Source organism: Emydura macquarii, unplaced genomic scaffold (genome assembly GCF_026122565.2).
Source record: "Emydura macquarii macquarii isolate MOO-44397 ecotype Brisbane River unplaced genomic scaffold, CSIRO-AGI_Emac_v2 contig_3506, whole genome shotgun sequence".
Lineage (NCBI taxonomy): Eukaryota > Metazoa > Chordata > Testudines > Chelidae > Emydura > Emydura macquarii.
In genome coordinates this window covers 10,231,764-10,251,796 of record NW_027133643.1, presented here as the reverse complement: position 1 = coordinate 10,251,796, position 20,033 = coordinate 10,231,764, and the positions used below count along the sequence as shown (strand labels likewise).

Genomic DNA, 20,033 nt, shown 5'->3' with positions numbered 1-20,033 from the left:
TATACTGCCTCCCAAATATCAGATTGTATCAACTGAAACATTTTGTTTCAATAATATCAAAACGTTTTGTTTCAATTTTGACTTTTTAGATTTTTTAATTTTTTTTTTTGAAAACCATAAATAAACTTACATTTCAAAACAGACATTTCGATCTGAAACATTTAGCTTTTTCATTTAAAAAAAATGTCAAAATGTCAATTTTGAAACTCTTTCAACGTTTTTTCTAAATGCAAAATTTGTAGAAACCGATCGTTTTAGTTTTGGTTTGAACAGATCAGCATTTTCCAGTGAAAATAATTCTTTACTGAAATTCCCAACCAGTTCTAATCATGAAGACATAATGTTGCTAATCTTTTACACTGCAAATTTGCAATGCCTTGGCAAATACAGATAGGAATTCAGCTGATAATATAGTATGTAAGTGCCCTACATCTTTTTAGTAAATGAATGTTTTCTCAAGGCCTGATCCAATGTCCACTGGAGTAGATGGACCACTCCCATTCTTTTCAATGGGCTTTGGATCAGTCCCTTAGAAAAGGGGCTTTTTAATTAAGTAGGTATAGAAACTATATATCAGAAAGCTTAATGAGGAGGGAATAACAACAATGTACATTAGCATGAAAATTCTTTTGTGTAATGTACATAACAGAAATATCACACAATACCTTATTTTCAATAACAGAAGTGATCCGTGTATCACTTTTGTAGGTATAGACAATTATAGTTTCACCACTATCCAGTACTTTGGCATCTCCTTTATTAACAACAGACTTGCAAATGGCCCCGTTAAGTTGCGTGCCGCCATCCTCCAGATAAATAGCTTTAATTCTTGGTTTGCACTTTTCTGCATAGATGTCAATGACAAAAGGGCATGCCTGTTATGGAAGAAAAATACAATAATGGCAAATATTGTTTAGTTATTGTTACTTTATGTCTAATTTATTCCTCAGATTTTTATCCACAGCTCCTAAATATTTTCACAGATGCTCTGATGCACAATTGTCCAAATATAGGTGCACCATTGCGTATAAAAAATAGATTTAGAAAACTCTAGATCTCCTGTTCTTTCTAACCTTTTCTGGTAATTCAGAGATTAGGACAAATCAACACAGAACAGAGTCATCAGTGATAGTACAAGCCTTGATGCAGCCTAATGTACTGTGCCATTCATCTTCTCAGGTAAATGTATCAGGCACTGAAGACAAAATAATAGGGTATTGGAGCACCAGAAAGAACCCTTTCCCCCTCAGTATTTTGGCAAACTCTTGCTATTCATGTGAGTGTTTTTTGCATGCAGATTTAAAATATTTGAAATTTTGTGATAGGAAGTACTCTCTGCTCATACATTTTGTTGGTGAGGATTAGTAAGGAGATGAGATTTTGCATTACTTTATTAGGTTCAGTAAGAACACATCTGCTTTTTCAAATGACCATCGGAATCTGCTGTCTGTTGCACCAACACATTTTCACTTCCATTTTTAGTTTATAGTCGCTGTTGAAAATGCTGCTGAAAGGGTAATCCAGGAACTGAGGGGCTACTGAAGTAAATGGCTGAAGGACACAATATATAGTTTGTACTTAGGGTGACCAGACAGCAAGTGTGAAAAATCCATACAGGGGTGGGAGGTAATAGGTGTCTATATAAGAAAAAGCCCTGAATATTGGGACTGTCCCTATAAAATCGGGACATCTGGTCACCCTAATTGTACTTATCCTTTGGGAAACAAAGCTTCTAGCCACAGGCCAGTTTGTGCAAGGCAGAGAATCTCCATAAAGGACGCCAAAGATTTTGAAACAAGGAAACCTTCTTTGTTAGAGAACAGCTCCCTCTAGTGTCCAAACTGCAGAAAGACAGAGCATCACGGCTTTCCAGTTTTGTTAGGCATACATATAAGACAAGTGGTGAAGTGTGTAACTCAGTGAGAAACTGTTCACAACCATTTGCTAATTTTTTTAATCTTCTCATCAATATGAGAATGGATAATTCTATCCTCCCCAAATACTACCACTGTGGTATTTTTGTTTTGTGTGCACAGAATGGTTTTATATGGCAATTACATAGTCTTATGGCTCTGAGTTTCTTTGGTTTGACAGAAAGTAAACGAAGAAAAGAATATGATTACAGGGGTAGTAAAAATACAGCTTTCTTTGGGAACAAGATATAGATGCTGGAATTTCCTGCATATTTAATGGAGATTATTTTTTTTGTTTGTTTCTTCATAGCTTTGCTTTTCCTCCCCAATCCTTTGCTAGAGTTACCCTCTGAAAACCTCTCCTTCTGTTGACAGTGTAGCAAGCAAGCGTGGGCCTTTAAAACCAACATCAATGCCACTTGGGCACATGGGGAAAAGAATGCCTGATCCTACAAGTGACACAGATTGCCTCCTGGGCATTGTGATGACACTGTGGTGAGAGGCTGTAATAAAACCCCTAAAATAGCTAGATAATCCTGTCTGGAGATTTTGACCTTTGAGTCCATGTAAAAACACAATACTTAGAAGGTGTGTTTATTATTTTTTCCACTGGTGGGTAGGTTCTCCTTGTCCTTCTCAGTGCAAACACCCTCCCTCATCCTCTGTTTCCATCCTTAGTACCCCATTCTGCACATGACGTCTTCAAAGCTAATTTTGAAATGAATACAAGGGCAGCCATTTATTTGTTTTTAAGGGAGGCTCTCCACAGCACCACACAGCTGCTTTTTCGCTTCCCTTGTGGTTTGGGCTAGGCAAGGGATTTTTCCTCAGTTAGTGAGGCCATGTTGGAAGACAGATCCAGAACTTGGACAGCAAGAGCCCTTTGGATGCATTGAGAGACCACCATTTTCTACCTCTATCTTCTCACTCACCAACTCAATGAGAACTGCTTCTCCCCAGCAGTCTCACCAAGCCCTCCAGCAGGTGTGACCTAGTCCCTTTCTCTAATAGGCCCTGTAAAATACTGGTATCCTCCCTCTGGAAGATAGCCAAGTTCTCTCTTTGAACACCGAGGGTTGTCACTGAAGCAGCTCCAATCTCTATCTCCTCTGAAGTCCTCCTCAACAGTGCTAGCCCAGGGAATAAAATGTCAAACCTGAAATGCATACTGGAAACCAGTATTGGCAACTTTTTGAGCTGGGTTGCTGGCCCACTGAAATCAATTTATGAAGGACAGAAGCAGTTCTATAGTTAAACATGCAGCAAGTTACATGGGAAGCAGTTGTTTTTGATACACAACTATTATACCTCTGTCATTTCCAGTGCTTTATTGTAGCCCAGTGACAGTAAAGTGACCCAGAGGTCACTAGGATCCCCTTCACGATCATTGGCCTCCATGAGATTCAGATCCATAAATCCCTGTCTTGTTAGCTCATTCTTCTTTGTGTCAAAATTCTCTGTATAAAAGGAGACAAGGTAGTGCTTAAATTACTGCTTCCTAGAGGATATAAACCTGCAATCTTCATGCTGGCCTTCCTTAGGCAAAGCTCCCATTGGCTTTGGTGAGGGCTGCAAGATTTGGCCATTAGTCTTGCAGCCTCTTGTTCTCCAATTTTAATAATAAAATGTTGAAATGGTAAGAGATTCCCTTGACTGAAATGTGTGTTGTTTACAGGGCCTCCTCCAGGATTTTAGGTAATGACAGGGACCACAGGCTCATTGGTCCAAGAAAGGCTGAGGTCTCAAAATGTAGACTGTGGCTTGTATGATTTTTTTCCCCTCCTGCAATATCTGCAGTGAAGTAAGATTTAAGGAAAAGAGAATAAAGGAACAGGAAAAAAGTTCAGTGGGGCTTTAGTGCTCTCAGCGCACTTAAGATAGAACATGGCAGATCAACTTCTCTAGTTTTAGCAAACACATAATTGAAATGTTCCTATGTCACAGAATTTTAAATATGGTTTTCTCATCATAACAATGCTAAATCTTGTCTGTATATTATTAAAAAGGAATTACCAATTTAATAAATCTATCTAAGGGTTGAGATGCTATTACAAACTGCTTGAACTCTGCTCTCAAGATTTATGATATTCATACGAATCCTTCAACTGATTAATGTCTGGTAATTCATCCACCATGTTTACTGTCACTTCCTCTCTCTTAGACACACACAAATATAAATAAAGGTATAAAAGGTGGTGCAGAGTTTAGTGGGATGAAACAGGAGGAGAAAAACTGATTTACAGGAGAACAGTATTTGGATGATCTCTCTATCATTTGGAAGAAATTCCAGACATATAGTGGGGATTTCAGAATGAATGATTTACTAGGACCTGCAGAATTTCAAATTTTGTGGCCAGATTTAAACAATGTGTCATAGGCTAGAATGTCTACAGAAGGGGCTATAGCCAGATCACCACTGTCAATTAGCTCTGATCTACCTTCGATCTAGTCACTTATATGGCCCCATCACAGTAGTGTCTGAGAATCACATAATCGTTAATGAATTTATCCCTTGTGAGGCAGAGCTGTAGCTCATCAAGGCTTTGAAATATAACTGATTTTGAGTTTTAATGCCACAGAAATGTGTTGCCCCCCACCCCCCATGAATTGACATTTAAGGCCAAATACTGCACTCAAAAGGTGGCAGGGCTCCCACTGACATTAATTAGAACTGTGCCTACAGATCAAGGGCAATATATGGCTGTAAGAGTCCTAAACATCCGCCAGGCTTTCAACATCACTCTCATAAGTCTCCAAAAGCATGTTTACACTGTGAGAAGGAAAATATGGACAATTTTATGGACTGTTCATGAAGCTTTAAAAGATTGATTTCCAATGGAAAATGCCGACATCTGGAGAAGCATTGCTACAATTGATATTTTCTAGTGAAAACAATAATAATATGCACTAAACGTCATGTTTTTCATGTCCAAAGCTCTTCACACACACTGATTAACTGACCTTCACAACACATAGAGTATGCATGACACTGTATTAATGTTGTATATGAATGTAGGTAACTTCTCACCAAAAGTTCAACATTCCCAGTCATTTTAATAAAGCAGAGTAACAAGCTTACCTTTGCATACAGCCCAGGCTTCCTCATCACATTTCTCACCACTAGTCCTCAGTTCAAAGAAATTGTATTCTTCCAAGTTCAGAAGGCCATTTCCATCTAAATCAATCATTTCAAATATGTCTGATAAAGTTGCTCTAAAAGATGGAGAAGATTAGACAGTTTTTAAATGCTTTAGCTTCCTTCCTCACACCAGTGCTGTGAATGATCCAATATACTGAAAAAAAGTTTCCAAAGCAATGATATCCAGACAAATAAATTCAGCAGCAGAAAGGATACTGACAGCATATACTATTATAATAGCTAGCATGCCTCCTTGCAAACGTGACTCACCTGAATGCTTTGGTAAGGGCCAGCTCTCCATCTTCATTTCTATAAACCAGTTTGGCTTCTCCAATAATTTGGTTTTTTATCTTCTTGAGCCTACAGCCAGTTGTGAATGGAATTAGCCAGTAAATACCAGATCCCAGTTCACCTTTCCACCTAAACATCTAGTCTCAATGGAAAATGGAGAAACCTGTGAGCCATTGCTTAACCAAAGTCTTCCTTATTAATATTCCCACAATAATGATCAATTAATAGAAGGCACTGACTGTTAGAGCCCCCATATTTTCTTTCCTTGGAGACAGCAAATCCCTACAAGATGCTTTTTATGACAGTATATGGACATGAGAACAGGTGGATCTGCTAGCTGTTTTAATAGTTACATAGCTGTGTAGGACCAGAAGTAGCCGTGGGACTTTCCTCACCAGAACCGTTCAATAATATTTCTACCACCTCGCCAATTTTTAACCCTTTTAAAATTTTAAACTTGAAAATAAAACAGAACAAACCATTTTTCCTGCCAGAGAAGGCAGGTTGACAAAACCACACCGACTTTTTCACTGTTTCCCACAGACAATGTAAGTCAGCTGCAGACTGGCTCACCGTATGGCCCTGATTCATCAACCTGACTCAAATTTGCAACAAAAGTTTTGCAAGGCTCCTTGTAAATATTCACAAGCGACAAGACACATGCTTAAGGCTTAGGGCTGGATCTCAGGAGACCAAGGTTTAATTCCTGGTTACGCCAAAGTCTCCCTATGTGACCTTGTGCAAGTCACTTAGTCTCTCTCTATCTCAGCTCCCATCTGCAAAGTGGATCTAATGGTTCTCTCTTGTTTATTTAGACTGTAAACTCCCCAGGTCAGGGAGTGTTGCTTGGTATATGTCTATACAGCTCCCAGCACAACCCTGCCCCAAACTCATTTTCCTGTGGCTTGATAGCTGAGGAAATGATTTCATACGGTCATTTCTCCTTTTGTTGGTTTCACCACAGGAGAGGAGCACGTACCAGTGCCTAACTATGGCTGGAATCATACTCATGGCAGAGGGAAAGAGAAGTAAGGGACAAGTCCATGAAGCCAACCTTTTGGTGTTTTGACCCTTTGGAGGCAGAGGAAAGGTGACTTTTGAGGGTGAAACTTGAGTTTCCACAGGCAAATCCCTTGGATCTTAGAACATGTGTGCAGAGACCAGCAACTCAACATTTCTCCCTGGCCTACCTCTTCGGAACACAACTCTCCCAGGAGCAACCTCAACCCTTCTGCACCTGTGCACGGCAATTCCCTGCACCCCATGGGGTAGTGTTTGAAAGGTGTGGAATGAAGTTAATGTTGCTAGGAGTAACATTAACTTCTGCTGACCTCTGTGCCAGTTTTGGAGAGGAAGATGCATAAAGCAGTTGCTCCTCATTTCTGTCCTGCTCAGCCTCCCTCCCAAACCTGTGCACCCCCAAACTGTGCTGGCAGATACAGAAAGATATTTTTAAAAATCAACATGAGAAAAGTAAGGAAAATATCTAACCTCTTTATTTTGTACTTCAGTAAAGCTCACGAGCTGTACGTTTTCTTGGGTTTCATTTTCCTTAAGAACATACAAAGCTGTGTCCACTGATAACCATGGAGAAGTTTTTCCTAAAAAAGCAAAAAAATTCCAACCAAACAGTAACAGCCCCCCAAAAACCAACATCCCTCTCCTCCCCCAAAAACAAATATTTGATAATTGTATAAATTTAGGGCATAATTCTATTCTCTGATTCACACTGTGGACCTTTCTATTATATATTCTATGTTCATTTCACATGCAGAACTCCTGTTGACCTCACTGGAAGAGCCGCACACAGAATGAGTTTATAATATGCTATTCAGATCCCCAGGGTATGTCAGCGCAGAGAATTTGCCCTTAGTCTTTGACACACAGTGATTACTGATAAAAGGTCTCATATGCCAAGAGCTTTGGTATCTACAGAAGTTACATTAGTTCCTTTCTATCACAAACACAATAAGACTGTTCGTTACTTCTCTTGTTATAGAACAAGACATTCCTAGACATTTGCAATTAAAGTTGTCAGCAATTATGAGTCCCTCTTCTGAGGTTCTGTAAATATTGTTAAAATTTACCTTGATTGGAAATCTAGCTTCTATTCAATAGAGGGGAAAATATCTTAGTAAACAGCACAATGTGCCAATGTGTATTCGTACTATGTATTGTCAGTGAAGATCATTGGGTGGTGGAATACCAAACCAGCACGATTGTCCTCAAGTAACGCACAATTACAACATACGCTCAGCTCCTATACAATGGATCACATATCTGGAGTTACCTTTCTGGGGGTGTGGAAGTCTCTGAAGGATATGCCACAGTAATTTCTGAGATTTACCTAGCAAGCACGTGACACAGAGAGTCAGAACTTCTATTTGATTTGTACTAGGTCCAGTTAGAAGGGAAGCCTGATCCTATATATGCTACTATGCATAATTCCATTTGAATCCATCCGATTTTGTGTAACTTCTCAAGGGGCAGTCAGAAAAATTAGCTACTCAGTGGTCTTCAGGTTAACAACAAAAGCAAAACCATAGTACAAGCTTTAGTTTCCATTTCGTATAGCAATTGTGTGAGTCAGAGAATGTTAGGTTGTTGCTACATACCACAAACATTGCTCTCTCTTTTGTTAAAACCTTAACCATTTTTTAAAATTTCTCATCAAAAGGGAATTGCTGTGCTACTATACGTATTCCTCTTCCTAGGTGATCATTGTACTACCTCCTTTTTCTCAGTCAGATGTAATATGAGCTTTTGATTCTCAGCTATGTCCCAGAATCATTTGCAGCAGAGCAGTAGCCACTACAAAAGATTCTCAGGCATGTTTGGGACGTAACAGCATCTGTTACACACAATTGAGCAGGAAAAAGTGACAGCTTTCTGGAGAAAAATGTCCAAGCCAGGGGACGGGATGCCCTGCTGGGCGTGCTTGTAGGAGGACTAGAGTGCAGAATGCATGTGGAGGGATCATCTTCACCTAGTTTGGCCCCATTTCAGACAAATGAAAATTAAAATGGACAAGCTACAAACCTCTCATACAAGGTTTATAATAGAAACACGAAGAGACCCTAATTTCATAAAATTCATTTTAGCTCTTACCACTTCGGGAGTACATGACTGTCTGAATAAACAAGAAGCACTAACTGAGTTTCTTTGTTTCCCAGAAAAGAAAACACGTAAAATTAAAAAAAAAAACAATTAAAGGGACATTATCAAATTTGTTGCTAATAGATAAATTTTATAACAAGAAGCTTCTATCAAATCTGAAATCGACAGAATTTTAAAAAATATTCCAATGAAAGCAAATTTTAAGCAAATACACATACCACTCAAGTGTTTGGGACATCAACCTTGCAGAACTAAGAACCTAAGAACAAAGGTGACTATGAACAGAGGTATAACTGACTTCAGTGATGTTGACTGACTAAGCAAAGAGAAATGCAGACAATACACAAAGAGCATAAATAGTGATAAGTAAACTGTATTTTAAAGGGACACTGTCAACTCAAAAATCACATCGGTCTGAACATGTTTAGCCAACTATTGTTACAAATAATACCTGAGATAACTATTACTGAAAGAAATCAGACACCAATACTTTTCTCTATTTTTTCCCCGTTCATTTTGTGCATTTGTCAGCACATATAGTCAGTTTCATGATAGTCAGTTTCTCCTGGAGTTTTTTCACAAAACAATGGGGGAGAGAGAAAAAAAAAACCTAACTAGAAAAATGTGGCCGTAAAAGCACAAAAAATTGGCAGGGGACAGATGCTGTAATTGAACCTACTATAAACTCATATTCTGAAATTGATGAGACTTCAAATTGATGGTGGTCATCTAATGTATTTTTAATATTCTAAAGGTGTTATTAATAACCTAGGTAAATAAATGTGCTTGCTGACAACCGGTGGGACAACTCAAAAGTGACTAATGATTTTGGGTGCCCAAATTCAGACCTTACAGGAGCCTGATTTTGAGAGGATGGGTGTTCAAGAACTTTCTGAAAATTAGGCTCCTCTACTATGCCTCAAATTGATCACCCACATTACATATAGATATATATATAGGTGATATATATAAACACATACACAAACCTTTCCCTATCCAGAGTATGAAAAAAAACCACAGGCAACAGGGACAGATCAGAAAAGGTTAAAACTTCAGGGCTTGATCCAATGCACACTGAAGTCTACCCAGTGACTTCAGATCATATCTTTATTGATTAAACATGAGACTCTGTTTAAACTCAGGGGCAGAGGTCCTAACTTAGCAGAGGGACAGTGGAGGACTCAACCCATCCATGATCAGATTCCACCCCCAGTTTTCCATACTGCTAGCCAAGGGTAGACCATGACCATCAGCCACTGATGTCCACTACTGCATTACTGGAGATACTAGATCTTTTGTAAGGAGATCTGGCCCTCTGACAGACCAATCCCTGTATACAATGTTGTTATTCCAGGATATTAGACAAGGTGGGTGAGGTCCCAGGACATTAAAGAGACAAGGTGGGTGAGGTAATATCTTTTATTGGACCAATGTCTGTTGGTGAGAGCATGAAAGCTTGTCTCTCTCACCAACAGACGCTGGTCTAGTAAAAGATATTACTTCACCCACCTTGTCTCAGATCAATCCCTGACAGTTCCATAGGATATTCTGCAGAATATGTCAGTTTCTCAGACCTCCCTGCTGATTCTCCAAACAAACAAAATTTAAATATGCTTACCTTCTAACTGGCTAAGATTGAAAGGTTTAATGGTGATATATACTGTAGACCTTTGAGGTAAGTACAACCTATATTTGTGATTAATGATTTCACCATCTTCTTCTAAGAAGAAGCATCCTTTAGACTGTGCACACTGCCAATCCTGGAAACAAAAACAAACAAACAAACGAGATGTGTATATTAGAAGTTCATCATGGTCTTTAATGCTTCTCTCTAAGTAAATTATTTTGGTCTTAGCTACTGCTGGTTGAATACTGCATAAAATCTTCTGTAATATTCCTTTGAATTTTTAAATGAATTCCCTTAGGTAGCGTGTACTCCTCTTTTGTATTCACTTTCAGCAGATATTCTAGCAAACCCGCTTCACAAATTTTACTCTCAGATGCTGAAATATTTGCTGAAAGTGAATTTTGAACTGCATAACTAACCAATTGTGTGAACTCCAAATTGAGAATTTAACACTTGAATATGCAATTTGAAAATTGTACTGTTATTAGTTCCATCAGGTCATCCAATCATGAACTGGTTGAACAACAAAGAATTTTTTGTTCAGACAAGTCACAAGCAGGTAACATTTGTCAAATAAATTAACCATGAATTATTCACCAAAGTCACTCTTTGAGACCCCAGTTCAGCAACACATGTACTTAAATCCATCTCAACTGAGAAAAGCACTTAAGCACATATAAAAGTCCCATTGAAGTCACTGGGACTGAAGCATGTGGTTAAGTGCTGTGCTGAATTGGGTCCTGAGGTACAGATCCTCAAAAGATATTTAGGCACCTACTTCTATTCATTTAAATGGTTGTTAGGCACCTAAATAACTTCGGGGGATCTGGGTCTGAGGACATGTAGCTGTATTACTCTCATAAATCTAACACAAGTTGGCTTGATACACAGACGTCATTCCAGATATGACAAACTGATAACTTCCTGCAATATCCTGAATGAACGTTACTGAATTAAATTAAACTTTATTGAATTGAGTTAATACTTTTGGGGTCCATTGTATTAAAAATGCAATTGTGTATGTGCTAATGTGGAACTATATGTATTTCCATGGGAAGGGTAAATAGGAGAACAGCGGGGGTAAATAGGCAAATTCATTCAGATTGTAACATCTCTGGAGAAACCACCCTGCTGGAGAGAGATGCTTATTTTAGATCAAACTAGATTTTCCAGAGGCCAATAGACAAAACAAGTCGTTTTGGATAAATAGTCTGGTTTTAAAATGGTGCATGGTCGTCTTCCTGATCCAGCAAACGGACAGGTCCTCTGGTCCATGGAAGGCCCCAATCCTTAGGGTCGGGTTGGAAGCATTTAGCCTACTGTGGCCTCACAAGACTGTGTTCTTGTTCTGAAACTGAAGCTGAACTGGTAACCACCAGGGTCCCCTCTGGTGGGAGAAGAAAAGAGGGATGAAGAACTGATCCTGCTAGAGTCCATGTTAGGGTTGGGGTTAATTCTGGTAAGCTTATTAGCATGTGTGTATGTTCTTTTATTGTTTTGAAATATCTTTTTGCAGTAGTATTTTTTACTTTAAGAATAAAGCAGGCTTGCACAGAAAGTCTTTGTGATAACAAATATAATTGCTACAGATATAAGTTATCTGTCTCTAAAGAGACGCAAGCAGATGTCCTTGGGCAACCTGTCTGTGCTGGGAACTACACAGTAAAGGCAGGGAACTGTGCAGCCTGAAAATACCCCAGCCAGAAAGGAGTGAGACATAAGTCTCCACCCAACAATAGCTGGGGAGCTGGAAGCCTGAGACTGGGTGCACTTGTTGGGTCAGTAAAGGGAAATACAGGTGCAGTTGCCCTGAACTATGACACAAGGCTTGCCAGAGTTTGGCTGAAGTGGGTATGAATTCTTCTCCCTCTTTGTACTGAAAGTGATTCTTTTTGGCTAACGCTGAAGCCATTGGAAAGACAAAAAAAAGATTAAACTATTCGTATACGAGGTTTCTAGAGAAGCCATGTTGCTCCTGCCAAGATACAACAACAATTATACACCAGGTATTTTAAAAATGGCATGTTCCAAAATTTCCCTCCAACTATCACTGTGAAAACAGAAACAAAGTCATCATAGGAGAGTCATCAGTGGATGTTTCCAACCTTGAGGGAAGAAAGGCATTATTGAGTTCGCTTCACTGGTTTTGAAAAATCCCTTAAGCTTTTTGTGGATATTTTCCTAGCAATGGAAGACCATGATCCTCTGACATTTCAGTCTACTGACATTGTTTCTGAGCACAGCTTAGCTTCTGGAATCTTTCCATTGTAGTCTGTGCATATCATCTCTTTTAAACAACAATAAAACAGAGCATAAGAAAGACAACGTTTCTTGTTAGGATAATGCACCATAACATTTTCTTCTCTCTGGACACATCGCTTATTTAGTTTTGTTATAGGAAACTGCCATTACTCTGTAATCATTACTGGACTTAGGGACAGATTCCACATTACACTGCACCTTATGTAACTATTTACACCATTGAAAAGTGGGTGTAAAATGCAGCCATTCTGACGAGATAGCATTTTATACACACTTTGCACTACCCAAAGTGAGGGGCAACAGAGAATTGGGCCCATAGCGTTTGTTACCACAAGTAGACTCATGGCACCAAGTATAACACTTGGTAGCATTTGCAGATTTGGGTCCTATATGTAGATCTGCCCATTCAGAACTGCATACCTCTGCAGCTGTCACAGAGTAACAGAAGTCTTCATTTGAGGCCCAATTCTGCATTGCAAAGTCAACAAAAGCAGGATCAAGCCCTATAGCATCTTTCATTTGAGGCTCTAAAGGTATGTTACAAACCTTACCAAATTAAGACTTACAATATCACTTTGAGATAAGTAAGTTTGCTTTAATTATCTGTAAAAAGAGTATAAAAGTTACAGAGAATTTAAATGACTCAAGAATGGTCATCCCAGCTATTGAGAGAAAAAAGTTCTGCAGATCCTAACAAAAACATTTCTCTACTTCCACATACTGCCTCTGAATCATCCATCTCTTAAGAAACAATTGCACAAAATAATAGAATAAATCCCCAAAGAAACCAGAGAAACAAATCCAACTGAAACAATAACTTCAAAATATAGGAAGAGAAATAGTAACAAAATTTTGGAAACTCAGCTTTATTTTTATAAGCTAGGTAATAATAATTCTGATAATTCTGACTCTTAGGGTACTTGTAGCATCTGGAAATTATTGCAAATACAAAGTATTTTATTATTGTACATATGTGATACAAGTATGTTGACACTTCCCTGTCAATGACCTCAAATTTGACCCAACAGTGACAATTATTTCAGCATTCAGAGTCTTTGGTAGCATTTACATTATCTTCATTTCAGCCTGCCAATCCTTCTGCTAATTTACGGTTTATAATGTGGATTATTTTTTAGTGGTAACTGAGACTATAGAATTTATTTTACTTTGAACATCAGATGAAATGACAACTAGTGCCCTACATATACGATTAAAGATGTTTTATTTGCTCGGTTCACTTTTTTTTTAGCACTTGAAAAGAAGCTGATAAACTCTATGTTTTAGAATTCTTACAGAGCCTTTTTTCCATTTAAACAGAATTCCGCCACCTACTCTGTAGCAAAAACTTTAAGCTCAGATATGCAAAGCTGCATAAGGGATCTGGACATACAATCCCTAATGGGAACTAGGTATCCAAGTCCCTTCCTCTTATCTACCACCTTTACTGCAAAGTTCTACCCATATAAAAGACTAATATGCTAGTGTTCTTCATATTTTTAAAATAATTTTAACAGGAGCCACAGAGGTATTTAGTTCTTTGGTTTTCTATCTGTAAAAAGAGAAGGACCTGACCTCAATGAGACCCCCTGAATTGGGGTTTAACGTTTTACACTGACCTTTACCAAACAAACTCTGCCCCCTAGAAATTTGATGGGGAACAGTTGCCTACCCTACAAAGAACAATTGGCAGAGAGAGGAACAGAGAGGTGAAAAGCAACTGGAGCTCAATGGTGAAAGGGTTGAGGTTGTGTAGAGGATGGAATTCCATCAACCTATAAAAGAAGTTAGGGCCAACGTTTGTAAGTTATACTAAGATTACTATTAATATAAACCAGTGCTAAAAGAAGAATATGCAAGTTAGCCCCCTATATCTTTACCTAGGAGAATATTCCTCCCTGGGTGAATTGGTTGTTACAGTACACACATAATTTCTGTTTACCTAAGATCCTTATACCGCAAAATGAGATTTGACCTTGAAATTTGACACAGCTGAAGAAATTAAACAAAAGCCTTGGGTTAACTTACTTTAGTCTCTAAATGTAATAGCTTACACACGTTTGAAAAATGAACAATCAACATTACAGGTGAGATGAAATTCAAGTGTTAAACTGATGAAATAGTAGGAGTGGTTTTTAAAAGAGAGTTAAAGGTGCACAGTAAATTGTTTAAATAACAGCCCAAATACGTAGTAGTTTTTCAAAAAGATACAGTAAATTATCACATACAAAAAAGTCTCTTTAAAAATAATTTCCTACCTCACCTTTCTTACTATGGCAGAGGTGCCCAAACAGTGATCCACTGATGGTCTGTGGGGAACCATCTGGCTACTTGTCTGATGGTTCTTGTTTCCAACTGTTACATCACATTAACGATAGCTACTACTTTCCTATCATTACTTTTTCATGCTAAATGATTTAGATAGTTATCACAAGGATGTGATAGATTCCCAAAATGCAGGGGTAAGAGGGTCTTGAGACAATTTCTCTCCATTAAGATGTAGTCAACACTCTGAAATAGTTTGAGAACCCTTGCAAATTCAAATACTGGCTTGTTATGCTTAAACAGAGCATGAGGTGGTGCTATGCTCTCTTTAACTTATCAACAATATCACATTGCAAAAACATGTGGATTATAAACACTTAAAAACACCTTCCTGTCTTGATTTTCAGCCTACAGATACTGTATTTTATTCCAATTCATAATGGAGAATGTCAAATGAAAAAAGCTCAAAATAAAAGGTAAACTTGAAAACATACACTTACAAAAACATTTACTTTAATCAGTGAGAAAACAACAGAAAAGTGTTCATTGCTTTCAATAAACCATCACTGTCTAATACTTAACTGTATGTAAATCTGACATATTGGCATTCCAATTCTAAATCATTATGGGAATTATAGGCAATGTCCAGTTACCATAAATCCAAATAAAAAGCATATTTAGTGCAAGAGACTGTTCATATACTTCAAGCCAAATCTTCAGCTCAATGCCCACCCCTGACCTGCCAATACCTATCCTAGCCCTACTATCCTCCTGCACAACAGAATCGCACTAGTTGCGCTGCAAGAGGCCACTCCACACAGAGACAGCAGGATTGATCCCTTCAGGAATAGTTCACCACAGTACCTTAGCACACAGTTCACTAAGAACTGAATTGGGTGTGCTTATTTTTTGTTTTTCCCCATGAAATTTCAATTCAGGGCACGAACTGCATTAAAAAAAGTACATAACTAGGTTGCTTTGGGGCAGAAGTCTCCTCTCAAATCTCTATTTCAATATTCTGCTACGTGTTCAGAGCTCCCATTGACGTCAGTGGAGAGCTTCTCATATACACAGAGAGAGGTTGAAAGTGAGCATCCCAGGCAGGAGAAGCTTGTTCTCAGTGATTTACTTGCCAAATGTACCAGTACGATATGAAAACAGGATACAATACTTTCTTTTTTTAAAAAGTCTTTTTATTTAGTCTTGCTTTAAATCTGCACAGAGAACTAAATCATAATGTTTTGCAGAAATAAATGTCTTAATCAATGGTTATAGTTTGTTGTAGGGTGTATCTACACTGCACCTGGAAGGTCTGATTCCCAGTGTGGGTAGACAGACGTGCTAGCTCAACTTGAATTAGTGCACTAAAATTAGCAGAGCAGACGTTGTGGCATTACTGGTAGCTTGGGCTAGTCATCTGAATACAAGCCTGCCCAGCCCCCTGGGGCGGCTAGTCTGAGCCATTGTCAGGTGCTGCAATGTGCACACTGCTATTTTGTGCGCTAGCTGAAGTCTGTCTACCAGCATTGGGAATCACAACTCCCAGATGCAGTGCACACACACTGATAAAAGTCCAACAGGTTGCTTATCACCATCTATGCATATTCTACTAATATGCTCATAACCATCTTTAATACTATTCATGTCTGGAGCATACTCATGACACATTATTAATTTACCCTTCACAAACTATTTAGAAATGGAACCTTAATTATTAGGTGACACCAGCTTCACAACTCCCCTGCGAATGAGGGAAGCACCTTCATCCTTTTTTAAAGATGAGAAGCTATGGCATAAAAAGCTGAAGTGAGTTGCCCAAGGTCATACAGGTAGTCTTTGGAAGGGGTGGGAACAGAACACAGATCGCCGGACTCCAATCTTGACCCGATTTGACCCAAGTGATCATCCTCAGCCTTGAGAAGACGTAACAATATCTAATTTTTTGCAAACCGGTTTAACCTGGATATACCTGACATCTAATTCTTGTTACTCTTTCCTGAGTGGGAACCACATAGAATGTGATCTGTGCAGACTGCAGGGATGGGAAGCTTATCTATATAGTCCGCTTTTGAAAAAAGAGACCACTTTTTACGTTTTCCATGGACACTGACGATAAATGGGTGGGAGTCTGGTGTTCCTTAAAATAGCTTGTTAGATCCCCAAAATATTGGTCCTGACTTTGAATTTGTCACGCAGCTCCACTGAATAAAGAAAAATAGTTGGAAGTGTTACATTGTGTACAGTACACTACCTTTGTCCACAGCAATTTTAATTCATAATGGTCCAAAATTTTCTGAATTACACGATGTTCAGCTATCACCAGTGTTAGTCTAAGTCCACCAAAACAACACTTTCTTATTGTACCAGAAAACAGCTGGAGAAAAATAAATGTGAATATAAAATGAATGAGAATAATGTATATTCTTAGGTCCTGATTCAAAGCCCAAGAAATCACTGGGTGTCTGTCCATTGATTTCAGTGGGCTTTGGATAGGGCCCTTAGCTAGAATGGATGCAAAAATTAGCAGTACCACCTATATCTGTTTATTTTTATTGACCAATATTTGGTTTAATTTCTGATGAAGGATATGCTGGTGATCACTGATGATCACTTTTCTAAAGGTGCTTTTCATTAATAACTTTATTTGCTTGTGAAAAGAAAGAGGGATCCAATATTGGAAAACGATATGGTTTTGCACACTACATATCATGTTTGAACATGCTAGAACTGCGATTAAATTGCATGGGGGTGCAGATACCTAAACAGATTGAAAAAAAAATCCTTGGAGATCATGTTTTTAAATTTTAATATAGAACAAATGTCACTATCTAGCAATGTTAAAGATATAAAGGACTTCAGAGTTCAATAACAAATACAGAGTTGTTATTTGAAACAAAATGTACCTCATGAGAACAATCAGTTCAGTTTTCTAGCAGCAGTTATACTATGTGGTCATAACCATTTTTTCCCTTTTACACAGAGGTCTCAAGGTGCACATTTTTAATGTATCCTAGCAGTTTCCAGTTAATGTTTTATATTTCTGTAGCTATTATTTTCTGTTGAAAGAAAACTAGTAAAGGTTGAGTCAAGAAAGGGAAAACAAAGGAAAAAGATCAATATTAACACTCTACAAATATTGACTTAACAAAGTGACTTTGTTGTCTTTCTCCCACAGGAATTTATATTGAATGAGTGATTTATTTAAACAAAAATACTTATAGAACATATTAGTCTAAATATAAAATCAATATTTTCAGGCTACAGGATATATTTACAAATTAATATCCATTGAACTGAATATGTTTGGAGATCTGTTATTTATTTCCAATTACCTTTCTTATAAAGGTTTATGATACACAATCTTTCAGACTACTTAAGCATCTAAAGTTCTCACCAACCTAATAAATTATTCAATTTTAAATTTCTCAAAAAGTCATTATATGTTTTATCCAACAGTGGTTTCATTTATAAAAACACATTTTGTTGTATTAAATCTTCACACCTGAAAAATTATTTTCAGTAACTGGATGTCAGTAAAGCCAACACTATATACAAATATTAATAATGTTTTGTATCATGAAATTTCTCTGTAATGTATTGCTGTCCTTGACAAACACTAACATAAGCTAAAAATCAGAGAAAAACTGTTTCTATTTAAAATGCAACAATGGAAAACAGCATAATTTAAACAGAATTAACTAACATGCAGAGTACCTTTACTGTGTTTGGCTCAATTAGCTCTGAATTTGTGTTACTGCTGGTGCCCATGCTGATAGTGGAAGAAATGGATGCTTTGCAACTTGGAGCTGAGGAAGGCCTTGAAGAAGTTCTGCTGTCACCTATAACAGATATTTATTTATTTACACTAGCTGTTTCCCATTGTTTCAGAATGTTACAAATGGTATTTATTCATATATCTTTACATTCAAAGGCACACAGAGAAAAACTAAATGGCAAAACCTCATTAAAATAAACTGAATTCCCTTATGATTATTTAATCACATAACCATGGGCTAGTCCCATTACCACCACCACCCTCCTTGTACAGGTCATGCAAGTTTTCTTTACACTCCTTCTAGACTATACAATCTTTTCATTTCTTCTGTTTTGTCATATTTCTTTGCATTTTTTCAATTTCAGCATGATTTTTCCTCAAATTGAGGCAACCAAAGTGACTGATATATTCTATGTACAAATGCAGTTATTTCATATACTGTCATTGTATTCCTGTAATCTTTGCACTACTTTGGTAAGGCATTAATCATGTGTGTAACTTTAAGCACAGGAGTAGACCTACTGAAGTCAATAAGACTACTCGCATGTTTAAATGCCTTGCTTTATAAATAAAAACTAATAGTTTTTCTGTTGATAAATGTTTTAGGCTTTACTTCTGATCAGGGTTGGAGATAAATAGCCTGACATGCTGCAACATCTGCACACTCTTTTTTCCTCTTCTCTCTGGATTGTGTCACACAAGAATCAGCCGATTTTAGTCCTAAGGAAAATGTTATGGCTTTAGATAAGAGATGCAGTCAAAGTCCATTTGAGCAAGGGACTCAGAAATCCTAGTGGGGCTTTTCTGTGGTTGCCACAGTCAACATTAAGTCTGCATAGTATGACAAAAGTTAAAAAAAGTTACTCAGTCTGTTGATTCACTTGGGAGACTGGGACCTGTCTCCTGGAATGGAGCTTTCCTGCATGAAAGTAAATACCTCTCTTTGGTGTTGACTTGTGATCTGTTTTCCTTGTGGTCCTTGACGATGGTTTTGATATTGATGTGGCTCTTTCAGCGGAGGTTTCAACTTGACTTCCAAACTGCTGACGCCTCAGTCTACTGTCATCTTCTAGTTTCTCTAGTGCAGTCTTACGACATTGTTCATTGGTTGTCATGTATAGTTTACAAAACTTGCACAATAAAAAGTAAACCACTAAGTAAAACATTCTTTAACACAGTTTTAGGGGGAAAACACACATTAGTAAGCACTGGATAAATCAATAGATGGAATCTAGTTTCTCTTGAAGCACAATACTCATTTTATTTTCATGAATCAGACGGACCACTCTCAAGTGACATAGTAAAAATGGAGCCATGATTCAGTAAGAGAGGTCACACTATAAAGTGAAAATGAAATATGAATTTCACCCCAACAGATGATTTATATTATCTGCTAGACATTTGTGGACTGATTTTTATGTCTAATTTTTAATAGAGAGTTGTTTTTCTGTGAAGCTGTGGATATGGTGCAAATCTTTTGTGGACTGATGACTGTTTAAAATTTAGTCATTGCTTAGAGGTGCAGTTTGAAACAACATAAAACTGAAGAGATAGTCTACTTTGAAAAACAGATGCTGAGTACATACAATATCCTCCCCCACAAAATAAATTTCATATTATCCAAGAAAGTATTTATAATATAGATTA

General features: G+C 37.7%; 1 protein-coding gene across 2 annotated transcripts in view; it reads right to left on the bottom strand.

The window, feature by feature from the left end:
• The window catches only part of EFCAB7 (EF-hand calcium binding domain 7), a 40,535-nt gene that overhangs the window by 7,384 nt on the left and 13,118 nt on the right, over positions 1–20,033 (bottom strand). For both annotated transcript variants that reach the window (XM_067535542.1, XM_067535543.1), the window contains 8 exons: positions 19,324–19,516; positions 18,326–18,450; positions 10,079–10,220; positions 6,835–6,944; positions 5,323–5,480; positions 4,993–5,126; positions 3,222–3,370; positions 666–875 (listed from right to left, as the gene is read on the bottom strand). In XM_067535542.1, the coding sequence (XP_067391643.1) occupies positions 666–875; positions 3,222–3,370; positions 4,993–5,126; positions 5,323–5,480; positions 6,835–6,944; positions 10,079–10,220; positions 18,326–18,450; positions 19,324–19,516 (1,221 nt within the window). The remainder of the gene's footprint in view (positions 1–665; positions 876–3,221; positions 3,371–4,992; positions 5,127–5,322; positions 5,481–6,834; positions 6,945–10,078; positions 10,221–18,325; positions 18,451–19,323; positions 19,517–20,033) is intronic.